This window comes from Apiospora phragmitis (genome assembly GCF_038363925.1).
Source record: "Apiospora phragmitis strain CBS 135458 chromosome Unknown utg000006l:1.0-5683423.0:1.0-5690449.0, whole genome shotgun sequence".
Taxonomy (NCBI): Eukaryota; Fungi; Ascomycota; class Sordariomycetes; order Amphisphaeriales; family Apiosporaceae; genus Apiospora; species Apiospora phragmitis.
In genome coordinates this window covers 5035703-5051845 of record NW_027117404.1, presented here as the reverse complement: position 1 = coordinate 5051845, position 16143 = coordinate 5035703, and the positions used below count along the sequence as shown (strand labels likewise).

Here is a 16143-nt window from a genome sequence, read left to right as displayed (position 1 = left end):
ATAACAGCTTCCCCACGTCAGACCGCATATTACTAGTAGGGCCGAATATATCGTTCCTATGCTTATGAGTGTACGCAGGCCTGCTGGTACTAATTAGCGAGCGATCAGAGCCAATGCCGCTGGGTAATGTAACCGAGACAGCAGTGCCGTTTGGGACTCGGCATTCATCACGTGGATGCTGGGGTTTCGCATGTCGTGTCCATCAACTTGCCATGTTCAGTCGAACAAGCCATGATCCAACGACAAACTTGACCAAAGTGGCCTGCACATCTCGTGTTAGTAACAGAGCAGAGTTGCTATATTCATGCACTATGTCACTGAGCTTAATCGCGCTCGGCCCTACTACCACCTTTTTCCCTCTCACCCCTTTTTTCAGCACTCCAACCACGCCAAGGCAGATAACTCTTATGCATTCTCTGGATTATATCTTCCGGGCCTTCGGCTAAAGCAAGCGAGCCGTTCTCCCTTCAAGTTGACTTCCCCGAGGCTGGGGTATTGGAATTCATGAAGAATGACCCGCTCATAGACGAGCCCTGCTGAGCTTCTTGGCTGTTCGGGTCGAACAGCCCAAATGATGTCGACTCCGTTACCCAGTTGGCGTTCTGTGTGTAGTTCTCAAATGTGTTCTGTGCGTCCCATTAGTCTCGTTACTCCATGTACAGATAGTGAGTTGTTGGCGCCAAGCTTACCCAGTCAAAGTTCTCGTCGATGTTCATGTCCGCCGATCCAAGATTGGTAAACATCGAGAACGGAGTCGTGTTGCTGTTGAAACCTCCCATCACGTCACCGGAGAAGTCGGGCGTAAGTCCTGTACCCGTTCCCGTCTCCAGAGGTGGATATGCGGTTCCACCGGGCGATTGGTAATTGGGTGTCAGTCCAGTTGAGAGCATGCCAAGAGTCATAGCAGCGGAATGCTCCGGCTGTAACTCTGCCTCTGCTGATTCAAATCCTCGGAAATGATCCGTTGTCACATGCGCTGCTGGTAATGTGGCAGCCGGGGTGGGATTCTTGATCTTTTCGATCATGATATCGAGGATGTTAGAAGCCTTGTAAGCCTCCACGGAAGATTCCTTCATGGCTTTCCAGATATCTCTGATCTCCTCGAGCAGACTTAACATCTCGAGGCGCTGCTCCGGCGTCCAAAAGAACATTGACTGCGAGTTTTGACGTGTAGTACTGACCGTGGCCTGATTCTCATGATGGAGGTCCAGCGCAACCAGCATTGTTGGCAACAAAGCTTCCTTCGCGCAGGATTGCACAAACCAGGTCATGCTTCGTAGGCGACCATTGACTACCTGGCATTCATAGTGTATGGTTCTGAGAGACTTGAGCGTCTCCAGCGAGGCCTCAACGGCGGCGCGGCGGGAGTGGGCATAACGGGGGTGCTGCCGGGCACGGAGTGAGTGTTTGCGGTGAAGCATACACATGATCCTGTTGTACAGCATGGCCACGTTGTATCTCGCAACGATGAGTTTCACTGGGTCATGTGAGGATTCCAACGGCTGAACTCTGAGATGTGGAGGGAGCTCGTCCATGATGTCTCGAAGCTTCCGGTCGTGTACGAGGATCTCATCGTATGACACTGGCTTCCCCACTCGAGTTACAGCTTGTAAGATGGCACCAAACTCGATCGTAAGTTTGGTCTTGGCAATCATATAAGCAATAGGAGTCGGCTCGTTAGGGGGTCGAGCAGGCGGTAGGATCTTTGTATCTGGACCAAATTCCTCGTCAAACAGGTTATGAGGAAGTTTCGTGTCTGTGCTGTGGTCGTAGATCATCGTGGGTAAGGACACCTTGTACTGTTAGCAGGTCACTAGGAAAGAAGAGGAGAGTCGCTGCAAACATACTTGGTGGGAGAACATAGTGTCAGACATGCGGATCAGCGCCCAGGTTCTTCGTCTCATTTCCTGCCTCTCGGTTAGCATCCGACGCGTCTCCGGAATAGGGGACATCCTAGGAATTGACATACACCTTGAAATGGGGTTATGGAAGGGAACCATTCTGCATCACGGTGGTATCCCATTCTGAAGGCCACTCTTGTGATCAAGGCGGCAATGAGCCACAAGCCAAGATCGGCATCATATCGCGAAGACCATTCTCCGAATAAGTAGAGCATCATCGTCTCCACCGTGTAGTCGACAGGTTTGGTATAATCCGCGACTACCAGACACTGCACAGTCCGCAATCGGTACTCGGCAGCAAGCTCGAGTGATCTACCCTTCCACTGCGGAGGCTCGTCACCAACCTTGTGATAGGACAGCATCGCTAGGGTTAGCATTGAGTATACCAGACCTACCCACATTATCGATGATTTGTTAGGATCCTGCCAGTGGCTCCGTAACTGCTGCTGGAACGTCGGGCCATGTACAATACTCACGGCTGTGTCGAGCGAACTGAAGTACCGTGAAACTAGCGTGGTAATAGCGGCTTTGGCAGGGAGTTCGGCGCGGAGCTCGGTCTCGGTAGCAGGCGGAGACGAAAGCAGGAAGATGGGCGAGTCTCTGGCAGCCGCTGGCTTCGAGGACAAAACCCTCTCATAACTTTTCTCGAGTTCCTTCTTGCGTGAGGCGAAGAAGCTCTTGACTTCGGTGATATCGGCTAGTAACGTGTGCCAATGTTCCTGGCCGATATACATTGACTTGCCCCTGTCCGCATCGACCTTCAGAACACCGAGCGACGTTGCAAGCCCGTCATCTACGTCGCTATCCCCATCAACCTCATCCCTCATGGAAGCCTCATCGTCTCTGTCGAGCCTTGGATCACTGCTATCGGTCATGGAGGGCGCCGTCACGTGGGCGTTTGCAGCAGGCGCTTCGATAGAAGCTGCATCTATGTTAGCACCGCCATGCATCAAGCTCAGGACCAGCCCCTCAAGCCGGTCAATGCGGTTTTGCATATCATCAGGAGTCGCATTGGCGGCCGCATTGTTCTGGTTTCTCCTCCGACTAGCGGGGTTCGCATAAACACAAGACTGGGTGTCACCACGCTTAACACAATTATCGCAGCTCGGCGTTCCTCTGTTGCATTTCAGCCTGGCGCATGTCAGCAGAATTCATCATGACCATGACCATGACCAGTAGTTCTTCCCGTCTTGAAATTGGGTATAAATATTTCCTTTTTCTCTTTCACTTCGTAAACCACTTACTTTCTTGTGCGGCACGGCAAACAACTGAGGGGCACACGGTTCCTGCGCCTGACAACCCGGAATTGTTCTTCGGGTGAATGGCCTCCAGATGAAGAGGCAGAAGGCGGTGTAGGAGTCATTTTGGCGGGCGCTTTTCAATTTGATTCCCAAGGTCCTTGATATATGCACGCGACACTTCGTTCTGCCTAGTCCAACAACTCGATATATGTGCAACGGTTCCCAGCAGTACACCTCAGGTTTCTGCTAAATCGAATGTCCTTTTGTGACTGATGTTGAAATCAGAGCTGACTGGTCATTACAGGTCGGTTATTTGGCCAGTAACGCGTGCAAGTCTCCCAAGCTCGGTGCAAAGCTGTCTCCCAGTAATCATGCGCTTGAGACGGGATCGGGATGATTGAAAACTCTCCAGGAGTTGGTAGCTGCGATGGTGACAAGAAACCAGGAAGTAGCGGCCCCAGTGGTTGGGATTTGGAGTAGCTCTATAAGTGGTTGTCGCGAGCTGGAAGCCTAGAACCCCGCCAGATTGATTGCGGGTGTTGATCGACAACTGAGCCGAAGGGATCGGATGGCCTGGCACCGTTCGGTTCGTGCTTCTTTTGGCCGGTGTATCGGGGCAGTGGTGTCGTGATGGAAATGGACACTCGCAGCTTCAAGATCCTGTCTTTGAAGCCGAACAATTCAACCAAATTAATTCTGTCGTCAGCTCGTATCGCGCAACCTCAGTTGGCATGAGAAGAGGGGCAAGCAGCAATGCGACGAGGTTATAGTCGTAACACTGCAAGCAGTGCGAGCAGGTCAGCTTCAACGCGGAAACCCCAATGCAGATGTAGGCCTTACTTTTGGGCCTAATTGAATGCGCAAGGTCGCCAAGGATCGTCTGAAGGTAGAATGAACAGTCTGCAGTTGTAGTTTGCGTTTGGGAGAAGAATGTAGGAGAGCATTTGAAGTGCGCCTTGCCTCTGCAATGGTTCGGCCACTCCGCGACTAGCGCCAGATGCAAGAATGATAAGACGAGTGAGAGGCACAGGGCAGAAGGGGAAAAGGGTGGTGGAGGAGTGGCGCCGGATGGGCAACCGGAACAATTACACGTAAAGTGCCAAGTGCTTACTCTGATTTACTTCAGTCCTACGTGCGGCTTCTACTATTGAACAAGGTTGCATGCTTGTGTATTGCAAGTACCATCGTTGCTTTTCCATAGAGCTAGATAGACAGACTCATAGTCACTAACCAAAGGAAGCTAGCAGGTTAGATACAGTAGAAGGCATAGAAATACTCCGTACTCTCTATATCAATCACGAACTCTCAGGTGCTTGCTGACAATCTCGTTCGTATAACGTTAATATGTCAAATATAGCGACATATTGGATCTTATACTTATGTAGCTTTCTGTCAAGGACAAATGCCTCTTGCATTCTTCAAGAGCTTGGAGACTCTGCCTGAGGGGTGTTAGCAGTGCTATCAAATTCGCGGTTCCCCTTCCTACGCGGTCTTCCACCACATAGGATACCCTAATATTGAATGGCATTGAAGGGCTTCAGCCTCACACGATCTACACACGCATGACTCTAAACAAGTCCCGCTCTTAGAATGCATCCCAGATGACTCACTCAAATTGGGGGTCCTCCACCTCACCGCCGGGCTTAAGACTTAGTCCGTCATCAGCACGAAGACCTGACATCATCTTTCATGCCTCTTGACATTCAGCATGTAATAAGTGCCTACCTACCTAAGTCATATAGTTGATTCATGCATATGCTAGGTAGTAAGCTCTTCGGCCTATCTGTTTCTCGGGAGTTATGTACTGGCAGGGTCGGTCGGGCAGGCAGCAGTCAACTGCGTTGCCCGCAAGCCGATGGGAGGCACAGATGCTTAACATGCACGCGTTGCGACTTTGATATGCAGCCTTGAAAGACCTGCTCTCCTAGGTATATAGCTATGTCCTGCATACGTTGAATGTGACCCTTGTAGTGCTCTACAATATCGCTATTGAATACTTCACTTTATTCTATCGCTTTGACTTCCGAAGCCATCAGACCGTGGTCGATATGTCCTGCTGGCCAGTCACCGTTGATCATCAGGTTTCACATGGGAAATGGAATATATGTATGTATATTAAGGAACTCATCGTCACTTCTAGATCTATATTCGAGGTATGGCCATTGAAAGCTCAACCAGTCCCTTGTGAGTAAACTACATAGAGCTACAGACATATTACACATTCTTCGCCCACCAATCATGACTGCCTAAGGACCTTGATTTGATAATGTTCATTTCCGAATACCAAGATATCTACCTAAGCACGTTGCATAGAAGTGGAAGAGACACGGGGGCTAGGCTCGGTGCTTGTGGACCAGCTAACCTTCCTCATCCAACCGTTCGGCTTGGACCCCAAAAAGGAACCGCATACGGTTTGGCCCCTAAAGACCCAAGTCGTGAGGTCGTCCCCTAAAGCGAACAGTACATACCTCCCTCCAATATTTTAGGTAAGCAGCAGGGCGAGCAGTAGCGCTGCCGAGCATCCAGCCAATGATCGAGGTTCTTACTAACCACGTTTCAAAGCAGCTCCCGATTCGTCTGAACAGAATGACAAGTGACAGGAGTCCGCCCGTCCACGATCCCGTCTTTTGGTAGATAATGCGCAAGTCATGAATGATCAGTTGAAAGAAGAAACAAACTCGAGATACCACTTCATCAAACGGCTATGATATCTGTTTGACCGGTTCAAACCTCCTTTGGTCATGCCGGTTGCCCGTTTTTTATTGGGCGGCAGTTGTTTCAGGAGGGTGCAGGGGTCCAACCCAAAAGTCAAGTGTTTCGCAGTGTCGGCCCCCATTCTTGGCTCTCTATTTCAGTTGTCAGACTTTAACCTGTCGCAACTCGCGAAACAACCACTTCCTTTCTCTACTTTGCATATTCATTTATCGGCATGCGGTGATCCTTCTGTCGGAATTCGATTCATTGTTTCTGCATACTCGTTTTCAATTCTTTTTCCAAAGTTGCGGCTCTGGTAGATTATGCGACGGGCATGTTTTGAGAACATAGCATTGAATTACTTCATCCATTGCTGCTGCTGTCCTGCCTTTTTACTGAGAGCGCATCGAGCCTTCCATGCCCTTGTCCGTCATGCAACAATACCCCTAATCGACTTTGTTTCACGGCTACCTGTATATACCCTGGTGGTGGAAGGAAAGCTTTAGCTTCAGCCTTGGAAGTTAATTGTTGCCGTTTTCTTTTCTTGGAATCGCTTTGGGCATACTTCACACAAGTCATTCCTCATTATCATGGCTCGCTACGACTCTGTGCGCTCTGCCTCCCCGGAGCCCGCGGAGCAAAGGTTGTCCGAGGATCAGCGCCACAGCATGGAAAAGCCTGGCCTCGAAAACATGGAAGCAGAGCAGAGCGAAGGGCTTCTGTCATCAGAGACGCGCGATATTGAGAAGATGGATCCTATGACACCGATAGTGGAAGAAGGGGAAGGGCGGAGGCGAGTTTGGATAATCGCGGCGGGCGTCATTTTGACTGTGCTCATGGCCTTTGATGCCTGGCTTTTCTTCGTGCCGCACGACAAGGCACAGGTCAGTCCGCCTACCTCAACGGACCCTCATCTCGATGCGCTGATGAGAATCCCGTTTCAACGGCCGGAGGAGGAGTATATCCTGAACCCAAAATGGGATTTATCGGCGCCTCTGCAAATCCGGACCTACAACTGGACGATCGTCGACAAGGATGGGAACCCAGACGGCGTCTACAAGCCCATGATGATGATCAACGGACAGTTCCCCGGCCCGATGATGGAGGTCAACGAAGGCGACACGGTGATCGTCAATGTGAAGAACGCTGCGAAGAACGCTACCGGCATTCATTGGCACGGCCTGCTCCAGAACGGGACGAACTTCATGGACGGGGTCGGGGGTGTTACGCAATGCCCGATTGCACCCGGAGGCTCATTTCAGTACAACTTCACTCTTACGGGTCAGCAGGGTACTTTAAGTTTTTACTATACACGAAATACCGGCCTGACATGACTATAATTACTGACAATTGCTGCTAGATTACTATCACGCTCACCAAGGAGTCCAAATGTTGAGCGGGCTTGTGGGGCCCCTCTGTCATCCACAGCAAGAACGAATCCGCGACTAGCACGGATCCCTACACCACGGACCGGGTGATACTGCTGCAGGACTGGTACCACGACCCGGCCGAGGGCCTCCTGCGCGAGTCGCTCTCGCCGGGCAACGAGAACTCGCCAATCCCCAACGGCGCGCTGATCAACGGCATGAACCGGGTCGACTGCGCGCTGCACCCGAACCGGACGTGCGACACGGCCCGCACGCTACTGCCGAGCATGGATATGGTGGCGGGCGCGTACCACCGGCTGCGCTTCGTCAACGCGGGCGGCTTCGCCTGGTTCCAGGTCGCCATCGACGACCACCTGCGCCTGCTCGTGCACGAGGTCGATGGGACCCCCGTCAAGCAGTTCCAGGAGGCCGACATCACGCTCGCCCCCGGGCAGCGCTACAGCGTCACCTTCGCGACCGACCAGGCCGGCTTCGACTTCACCGAGTACTGGCTGCGCGCTCGCATGATCGAGGGTTGCTTCGCCGACCCGAAGCTGCCCGATAACGGTGTGAGCGAGGCCAAGATGATCATGCGCTACGTCATGCCGCCGGGCATGGACGGCACGCCCGAGTCGCCTTCTACTGCTACTGCGCCGAGTAATACTACTACTAGCAGCAATAGCAGCACGGCTGTGACCCCGCAGGCCCTCCCCACGAGCACCAACTCCCTCGTCGACTACGCCATGCAGTGCAAGGACATGACGGCCCGCAACGTGTACAAGCCCGTGCCTGCGCTGCCGGCCCCCGCCGTCGCGGACCACTCCTGGTACTTCCGGGTCAACATGGCCATCGGCGACTGGCGGCTCGAGCGCGGCTTCATGAACGAGTCCTCCTTCCGTGCCGATCTCAAACAGCCGACGCTGCACCGACTCGTCGATGGCCTAGCGTCGGGCAACGACTCCTTCAGCGCCACCGCCGGCCAAGATGCCGCCGTCAATGATGCGGCCTTCCACCCGGACCACGAGCTCGTCCTGTCGCACGACCGCATCGAGACGGTCGACATCGTCCTGCAGAACGTCGACGAGGGCAACCACCCGTTCCACCTGCACGGCATGCCGCTCTGGGTCCTGGGCCAGGGCCACGGCTACTTCCCGGGCTACGAGGCGCTGGGCCTGCAGCCCCACGGCAAGGGTCTGCTGGACCCGGCCAACGACACCGTCGTCGCCAACCCGCTGCGCCGCGACACCGTCACCCTCGAGGGCTTCGGCTGGACCCTGCTGCGCTTCGTCGCCGACAACCCGGGCGTCTGGCTGTTCCACTGCCACATGGTCTGGCACGCCGAGGCCGGCATGGGCCTGCAGATCATCAGCCGCCTGCGCGACCTCAAGGGGTGGAAGGTGCCCGAGGCGAATCGGCAGCTGTGCGACGCGGCGCCCGCCGAGGTGTTGAGTTTGGGGGCCGCGCCGCCGGATGAGATCTTTGCCGGGTTTCATGATGAATAAACCATATTTTCAAATGGGCCATATAAGTAAGAGGTGCTTACTGCCAGGACTTTACCATATACTGGATATATATATATATATATATACTATTTTCTTTTACTGTACTAGTTACAGATATGTACATAGCATTACTTCTTTATACCCAAGGACAGAGTTACGTCGATATAGAAGCAGAGGCACGATGAATGCATTTTTCATATTGGATTTACATATTTGACAGCAATTCGTTAAGATCCGTGAAGTATTCATTCTAACACTCTTAAACATATGTTGCATTCAACGTTGCCCAGAAACACCAAACCATGGCGCGGCATTTATTTGTCTGGCCTCGCAGGATTCTTCTTTAGATATGATGCAATCTCTGTTCCCGTACTGATTGTATGTCCATATTGAATGAATGCCCATATGGCATATGGCATATGGAATCAATGTCAGGATACCAAACAAGCGTTGTCTCCGGAAGAAATCTAGTCCATCACATCGTCGATCTTCGTTATCTTCGCCCCCCAACTTGATAATCTAACCTCAAGCGGCGGCAGCTCCCTCCTTGGCCACGCTGTAAGCCTTCAAGAACTCGGGATTACTCTCCAATTCCTCCTTGATCTACACATGAAACAGTTAGCACAATTTGGTTTGCAACCACAACAATACCACCACTGTAGTATGTATGTGATAGGACTAATAGGAAGAAGAAGAAAAACTTACGATGTCGAGACCACCGACGAGCTCCCCATCCACCCACAGCTGCGGGAACGTCGGCCATTCGGCGAACTCCTTGAGCCCCTGCCGCACCTCGTCGTCGGCCAGGATGTTGAAGAAGCCGTACTTGACGGAGCGGTCGCGCAGGATGCCGACCAGCTGCCGCGAGAAGCCGCACTGCGGCGCGCTGGGCGTGCCCTTCATAAACAGCATGACGGGCGCCGCCTTGACCAGCTCTGCGAGCCGCTTGAACAGCTCCTCCTTGGCCTTCTCCGGGTCCGCGTGCGTCGTGTCGTCTGCGTTGTTCTTCTCGTTGGTCGCAGTGTCGGCTATTGAGGAGGAGCCGCCTCCTACTACTGCTGTGGCTCCGTTCCGTTGTTGGTTGTTGCTAGAGTTCGCGTGCTTCTCGATCGCGGCCCGCACCTTGACGGCGCTGGACCCGCTCACCGTCTCGAGCACCTTGTCGTTGCGCTGCAGCACCAGGTACGGCACGGCCGTCACGTCGTACGTCTCGGAGACGTCGCTCAGCTCCTCGGCGTTGATGGAGACCCAGCTCGTCGCGGCCGGCTTGTCGGCCTCGGGGGCGGCCGGGTACTCGGACGCCAGCGTCTTCAGGACGGTGCTCATCTGGGCGCAAGGCGCGGCCCAGGGCGCGTGGAAAGAGATGACGAGCAGGGTCTCCTTGTGCAGCGAGGCGACATGGCTGCGCCACTCGTCCTCGCTGGTGATCTCTTTGATCGTGGACATTCTTTTTTTTCTCTCGTTTGTCGTCGATGTAGTTTGCTGTTCGAGTCAAAGTCGGCGAGGATTGGATTATCGACTGGTTCGGAGGTAAGGTAGCGTCCGATGTGGTAGGTAGTCGATATTTTTTCTCGGGTTGGTTAGAAAATCATGAGAGGTCACCTCAGTCAGTCAGTCACGACTCAATTTCACTTTTGGCGGCCGGGCATCGGGGATGGCAGGGTGGGTTTGCTGCTTCTACAGGTACCGCCGATTGGGTGCGGGGCAGTAAAATTTAGTGCCTGATTATCAATTGGCGTCTTATCAATCGCTGGACTTCGCTCTTGCGTCATTCGCCAGATGCTTTTGGCGACCATTCACAGTCTTGCCTTATGTAAGCTCAAGAACGGTCCTCACTATCTTCAGCAACAAATAATGAAATCATATATCATCATGGCCATGGTGCGGCTAGGGGTATAGCGTCAGTGCAAGTGGTTTGCGAGATTCAGCAGATGGCCTGTTGGCTATGTCATATCACTAATGTTCACTGAGTCTTGTCCACGTTTTGGTTATAGAAGTGCATGCTGACCATGGGGAGATTCAAAAGAATTATTATCTAGGCTATAGACTTCGAGTCAGAACGAGCCATTGCGGGTCATTCTTCGCCGTTTCTTCTCAGCCCATGATAGCTTGGGCAATATATCCCGTCACCTGTTACTGCCATGGCCCAATAGGACATGGAAACATACTTCGGAAGACGGCTGTTTGCTGTGTGTACCCGAAATAGCCCCCCAGCATGTTGGAAAGTTCCCAGACCGCCGGGTCGTGAAGTCAGGGGTTCGCTCGGCCTGGCCGAAATGATCGCCGGACTGGTTGCCATAGATGGTGCTTCGCTGTGTGGTTGAATCACAGCCACCACAAATGGGCAACGAATATCAGAAAGAAGAATGCCGCTGTCTCCTTCTGATTCTGTGCGCATGTATTCAAAGAATATTTTACTGCACTCTTATTAAACAAAGAGGGAGTCTTTGAGTCGAGCAATGATGCTATGTTGCGACCTAAAGGACATACGCAGACTGGGCGTTCAATCGTTTAGTTAATTTAGTACAGCATCTTCGACAGCGTACATGTGGTCATTCAAATCCTATTACGCGTTCATTGCATTAACAATATAGCCTATATCGCCCCTTTCGCTATAATTTTCGCCCCTGAGATGCCGCATACTCAAGCATCGGCAAAGCTCTAAGTCCCCATCGGACACAAGCTCCGGGTGTGCGGCCTTCTCAGGCCCTAGTAAACCTCTCAAAAGCTTCCTATAGATGAGATTTGGCTGGTTCCATGTTGCTGTAGTCCCTGCTTTGCGTGAGGAGAAATAGTGACCCGTGATACATATCCAGAGCAGCGTCGGGGTCTGTGGGTGGACGGCCAATGGCTCCTGCAGCAGCATTCTTGGGTCGACCATCGTGTCCACGGGCTGCTGTTGTGGACGGCGACATTCCAAGATGGTTCTCATGTGCTGGTACAAAATATCCATGAGTACACTCTCACATGGCAAATCGAGTGTTGGGTCTCGTATGAGTAGTAATGATAATATCCGTAAGGCTGTTTCTATTGAAGTTAAGTAAGGATCGGCGTTTGGGTCTAATGACATGGAGGATGGGAAGTCGAGTGCATTCAGAGCGAACTTGTTTGTTGTATTGGCCGAGATGACGTCGTCAAGATCCCTCAAAGGTCTCGGTTTAGAAAGTAGCTGATGTTTGAGAAAGTAATATTCCTCGATGACTGTCCGGGAATCGTGCTTAGAGCTGCTTCCAGGAATCGTCACGCACTCCATATATCTGTTGAACAGAGCAAGGTCTGATATCGTCTTCACCGTGGCCGGGTCGAGGGTGCAAGCTTGTAGGTGCTGCTGGATAGCACGGATCATGGCTGCGTCGTATACCATAGGCGGCACCAGTAGCTCGTGGTGCAGCCTGACGAAAGGTATACATGGTTTCGTTGCAGACGAGATGGCCCCTGTGAAATCTGCTCTACACAAATATCAGCCAGATATCCTCGAGAGCCGGTCTCACTAACTCAGGGTTGGGGAGGGCGTACTTTCGTATTGTATTGATGGTCTTAACATCAAGCCTGTCTTGATCGCTGACGAGCTCAAGAAGGCGCATGAGACCCCTTCATGTGCACTTGCCAGTGGTCATATTTCCCTTGGTAACCCTGTTTTGCATCAGAAAACCCTGGTCACATAAGTTTGTCCTCGGGTATGCTTACCGCTATTATAGCTAATGCGGAAACCCCATGTATCGTAACGTTATTTGCAGTTTTGTTTTGCTCGGCTGCGTTGAGCCTTCGGTTAATGACCGAGAACAACTGAGATGTAAGCGAGGACAACCTTTCTGCTTCCTGTTTACCGGATGCCAATGTGTCGTAGAGAACTCCTAGGGTAGTGGCGCAATGTATACTTGTGGGATCTTTCTCGAGCCATAGCTCTTCGGGTACATTTAGCGATCCCTCGCCGGACAGTCGGAACTCATCGAGAGCGTAGGACTTGCATGGTGCCAGCGCATATGCCATGAATGTCAATCTTCTGACAAAGTCTAATGGACTCTGTGGACGCTTATACGAGGCCCAGGCGGGTAAAGGCCTCGATAGTGGGTTTCTTCCCTTGCCAGTCTCAAGACCACCAGGCGTGTCGCTTAGGGCTATGTCTGAAGCCACTGAGCTGCGAGTACTTGTGGAGGTAGAACTGGAGCATGACCTTCTCCGCGCCTGCGTCCTCGGTCGTTTCTTCGATATATCTGATTTTGGTGAGCTCCGGACCCCCTTATTTGCTGCTTTCGTCCTTAGTTGACCAGCTGTTCCTTTCTTCCCTTCTCCCTGGCTGGTGACGAACGTGATAGTAGCGGCGGGCGGTAATACGTTGACGTTATTTGTTGTTTGCGGCCTAGTCCTGGTTTCTGCATCCTGTATCGATGAGTTGACGAATGACAAGCCCTTATGTTTCTGCTTTGTCACCGTGAAGCCCCGTCGCGTTGATACCACGGTCCCATTGAAGACGGTGGAGTTGAAATGATCCATGCCGCTCCGAGTCACTGGTAGCGATTTCCCGCGACCTCGATGGTGTTGATTAGCTAATGAGAGACGGGTGATATGAGTAGACCGACATGGCCCGATCCGGATCGTCGTGGCGGGAAATGAGTATTTGAGGAATCCACATGTCCGTGTATGGCAACAGCGTCAAGCTATAGGTACATTGTTGTGTGAAATGAGTCGAGCCGCTCGCAAGGAAAGAAGTGCATGTACGAGAAGCTGATGTACACAGAAACTCGAGGCCATGAGGTTGGGGTTGTGAAATAGTATCAGTCCCTGATCGTAATCACATCAATGAGCCTCTCAACCCGTGGCACCTGATGACTAAACTGCGAGGTGCTTTCAGCTTGCGCACAAGACTCGTAATGGAGTCGCACAGACAGAGTGCAATTGCCTGCCAGTGACCTCAGGTTGTATCGGCATCGGTATCGCAGCCTCGACAAAAGCGACAATGCGCGGCTGTGGAAGACGGGAAAGAAGTCGGTGGAGGAGTTGCTTACCATGTGCTCTCATGCAGGATGATGTTTTCGGTCAAGCAAGTTAAACACACCGCAGCAACACAAGCTCACATACAGCAGGTGCAAGCCATATCCTCTCCAGCGTGTCCGTCCTACGGCACTATGCCCAAGATAGTACGCATTGCTTATCTTGGATGACGGAAGGCAACCACACTCCATGGCTGCTGACAAAGACAACACGGGATGGGAAAGTGTCATGTCATTCTACCGCTATCATTTCACGGCGTTTCGGAGATTATCAAATATGTTTTGTTTGGTGATTGGACTTTTTTCTTAGCATCGCTTGAGCTTCTAGATGAACTACCGTCGATCGACGTTTACCAAGCCGGATTGGGTACTGCAGAAGCTGTCTAGTTCAGATGGTCCAATGGCAAGATGGATGAAGTCGAGCACTTCGCTAGAACCTGCCGAGGATATTCGGATATGGTGCCGAATCTTTAACACCACAACGTATGTTCACACTGGCTCGCCGGCGGCGGCGAGGTTCGACGAAAAAGGTAGTCCGCTTCTCGAAAGATCCGCGACGAGGATCCTACATTAGAGAGGCAGCCCTTGGTTGCGTGCATCAGGCAGAGTTCAGAGTCATCTACGACGACCTGTGGCTGGCAAGTTTTGGTGGCTGACCATAGGTGAAGAAGCAAAGACTCCGCGTCCGCATCGAACGGGTTCAACGAAGAAGGTCAGCCATAAATGCCCCACTACCACCTGGAAAGACAAGATTACGACTTGTTATTATATAGGTATCTATCCAGAAATAGGAACTTGGATTACTCACGTCCTATTTGATTCCACAGTGCCAGTATCTGGCCGCAGCCAGTACTCGAAACCATGATACGCCTCACGGTTTCTGTGTAAAGTGGTGAAGGCCACGACGGAATACCGTATCTGGCAATAGATGTACTGCAAGGATAAGCTTATAAAGTGCCGTGCTTCCCAGGTGCTACTCCCTGCCTAGTTGATCTGCGATGCAGCCCTACATAGCTTTTCTCCTGTCTGCATATTAGGTTATTACGAGGCTGCTGCTATCGGGAATATTGGCGGTGAGGAGAATACGTAGATTTTCCATGCAGCTTCTTAGCTAAACATCGGGTTGACCGTAAAGGGAAGCCCGGCTGGGTATCCCGTGTGATGTCTCTGAAGGCTTGACCGTAACCTCTTGCCTCGTCGAGGCAATGCTTGGCCCCAGTAACTCATCCCTGCAACAGGCAAGTATGTAGTCAACGGTCCGGTCCTTCTGAGTGCCTGGTAATAAATGACACGCGGTTAACAGTGGGAAGATGAGCTTGTTCTCATGCAAAAACCGTATGTATCTGGTATAACAGACAGGGCATTCGATGCTTGAACATGATCCTAAATCTTGGCCTGAACAGACCTTATTCCATATATCCGCACTTCACACATGTATCATCGACCTTGTGGATACATATGGTGTTTTCTACTTACCGCTAAATGAGCTAAGCCCTTGAGAGGAGGAGATGTCTACCGTTGGCATCTTACTTTAGAATTGCACGTCAATGGCGGAGTATGCCCCTGAAACATCCAAAACGGACCTGTCAAAACAGGTACTGCGGGCATAAGCTCGAAGGAGCCAACCAGCCCCAGTGGTATCATGGGGACATGGCAACGCATGGAACCTGCTCCATCATTCGCTTAAACATATCAACGTCGTATATATGAATATATGGATACACGTGGCGCCTTGGAGAGCATGTGGCAAGAAACTCAAAGAGACGCAGCAAACCCATGGATAGATAGAGGGCCCTAAGTCAACAGGAATAGCATATGGTCATATAGAGTGACACCATAAACGAGACATGATGTCGGCGTATGGGCCATCTTGGTTTTGCTCCTCGTTGGGTGACACAGGCCCCCTATTCCAATGAGTCACCTCGTCATCCACATGGGCCTTTGCATGCAGGGTGATCAGGCCCTATGATCGCCCCTGCCTATCAAAGCAGGTTCAATACGAAAAGTACCAATGGGCGGCAGCGCTGGCCGAGGACTGCCCCCGTCTACCCTTGCAGAGGAATCGCTGCCTACCGGGGAAGAATCGGCACTGCCTGGTTGCGACCATCCCGGAGAATAGATGAACTGGTTATAGGTAGGGTCCATTATAGCACTGCATGTAAGCTACCCCTTCTTCTTGACAGCTCCTTGGTCACGAGACTAAGGATAACCTTGGGTTCCATGAGCTACCCCCTGAGATCAAAACAACACTTACTAAAAAACCCGGGGGACGTCAAAACAAGACGGGCTTACCAAAGGAACATGGATGGCATCTATTCTTTCACCTCTAGCGAAGAGTCGCATCCTAGGCTGTCCCCTTCTTCCTGCGGCCCCCTGTTCCTTACGTAGGTTCATGTCTTCTTCTTACCCTGATGTGAGGATTCTAGGCACTTTGCTGCCACACCGAC

General features: G+C 51.9%; 5 protein-coding genes across 5 annotated transcripts; 1 reads left to right on the top strand and 4 right to left on the bottom strand.

The window, feature by feature from the left end:
* Positions 1-467: 467 nt before the first annotated feature.
* Positions 468-3264, bottom strand: PG994_006751 (Fusarisetin A cluster transcription factor fsa6; the record flags this gene model as incomplete). Its single annotated transcript, XM_066858160.1, has 5 exons — positions 468-626; positions 690-1799; positions 1848-1907; positions 1970-3032; positions 3146-3264. 5 exons carry the CDS (start codon positions 3262-3264, stop codon positions 468-470), a joined length of 2511 nt encoding a protein of 836 aa, XP_066717429.1.
* Positions 3265-6426: 3162 nt separating this feature from the next.
* On the top strand, positions 6427-8705 carry PG994_006750 (Laccase-1; the record flags this gene model as incomplete). Its single annotated transcript, XM_066858159.1, has 3 exons — positions 6427-7050; positions 7197-7219; positions 7286-8705. 3 exons carry the CDS (start codon positions 6427-6429, stop codon positions 8703-8705), a joined length of 2067 nt encoding a protein of 688 aa, XP_066717428.1.
* A 525-nt stretch (positions 8706-9230) lies between these two features.
* Positions 9231-10151, bottom strand: PG994_006749 (uncharacterized protein; the record flags this gene model as incomplete). Its single annotated transcript, XM_066858158.1, has 2 exons — positions 9231-9308; positions 9411-10151. The coding sequence occupies 2 exons, from the start codon at positions 10149-10151 to the stop codon at positions 9231-9233; spliced, it is 819 nt and encodes a 272-aa protein (XP_066717427.1).
* A 1120-nt stretch (positions 10152-11271) lies between these two features.
* On the bottom strand, positions 11272-12289 carry PG994_006748 (uncharacterized protein; the record flags this gene model as incomplete). Its single annotated transcript, XM_066858157.1, has 2 exons — positions 11272-12154; positions 12201-12289. 2 exons carry the CDS (start codon positions 12287-12289, stop codon positions 11272-11274), a joined length of 972 nt encoding a protein of 323 aa, XP_066717426.1.
* A 9-nt stretch (positions 12290-12298) lies between these two features.
* On the bottom strand, positions 12299-13199 carry PG994_006747 (uncharacterized protein; the record flags this gene model as incomplete). Its single annotated transcript, XM_066858156.1, has 2 exons — positions 12299-12358; positions 12393-13199. The coding sequence occupies 2 exons, from the start codon at positions 13197-13199 to the stop codon at positions 12299-12301; spliced, it is 867 nt and encodes a 288-aa protein (XP_066717425.1).
* Positions 13200-16143: the final 2944 nt, after the last annotated feature.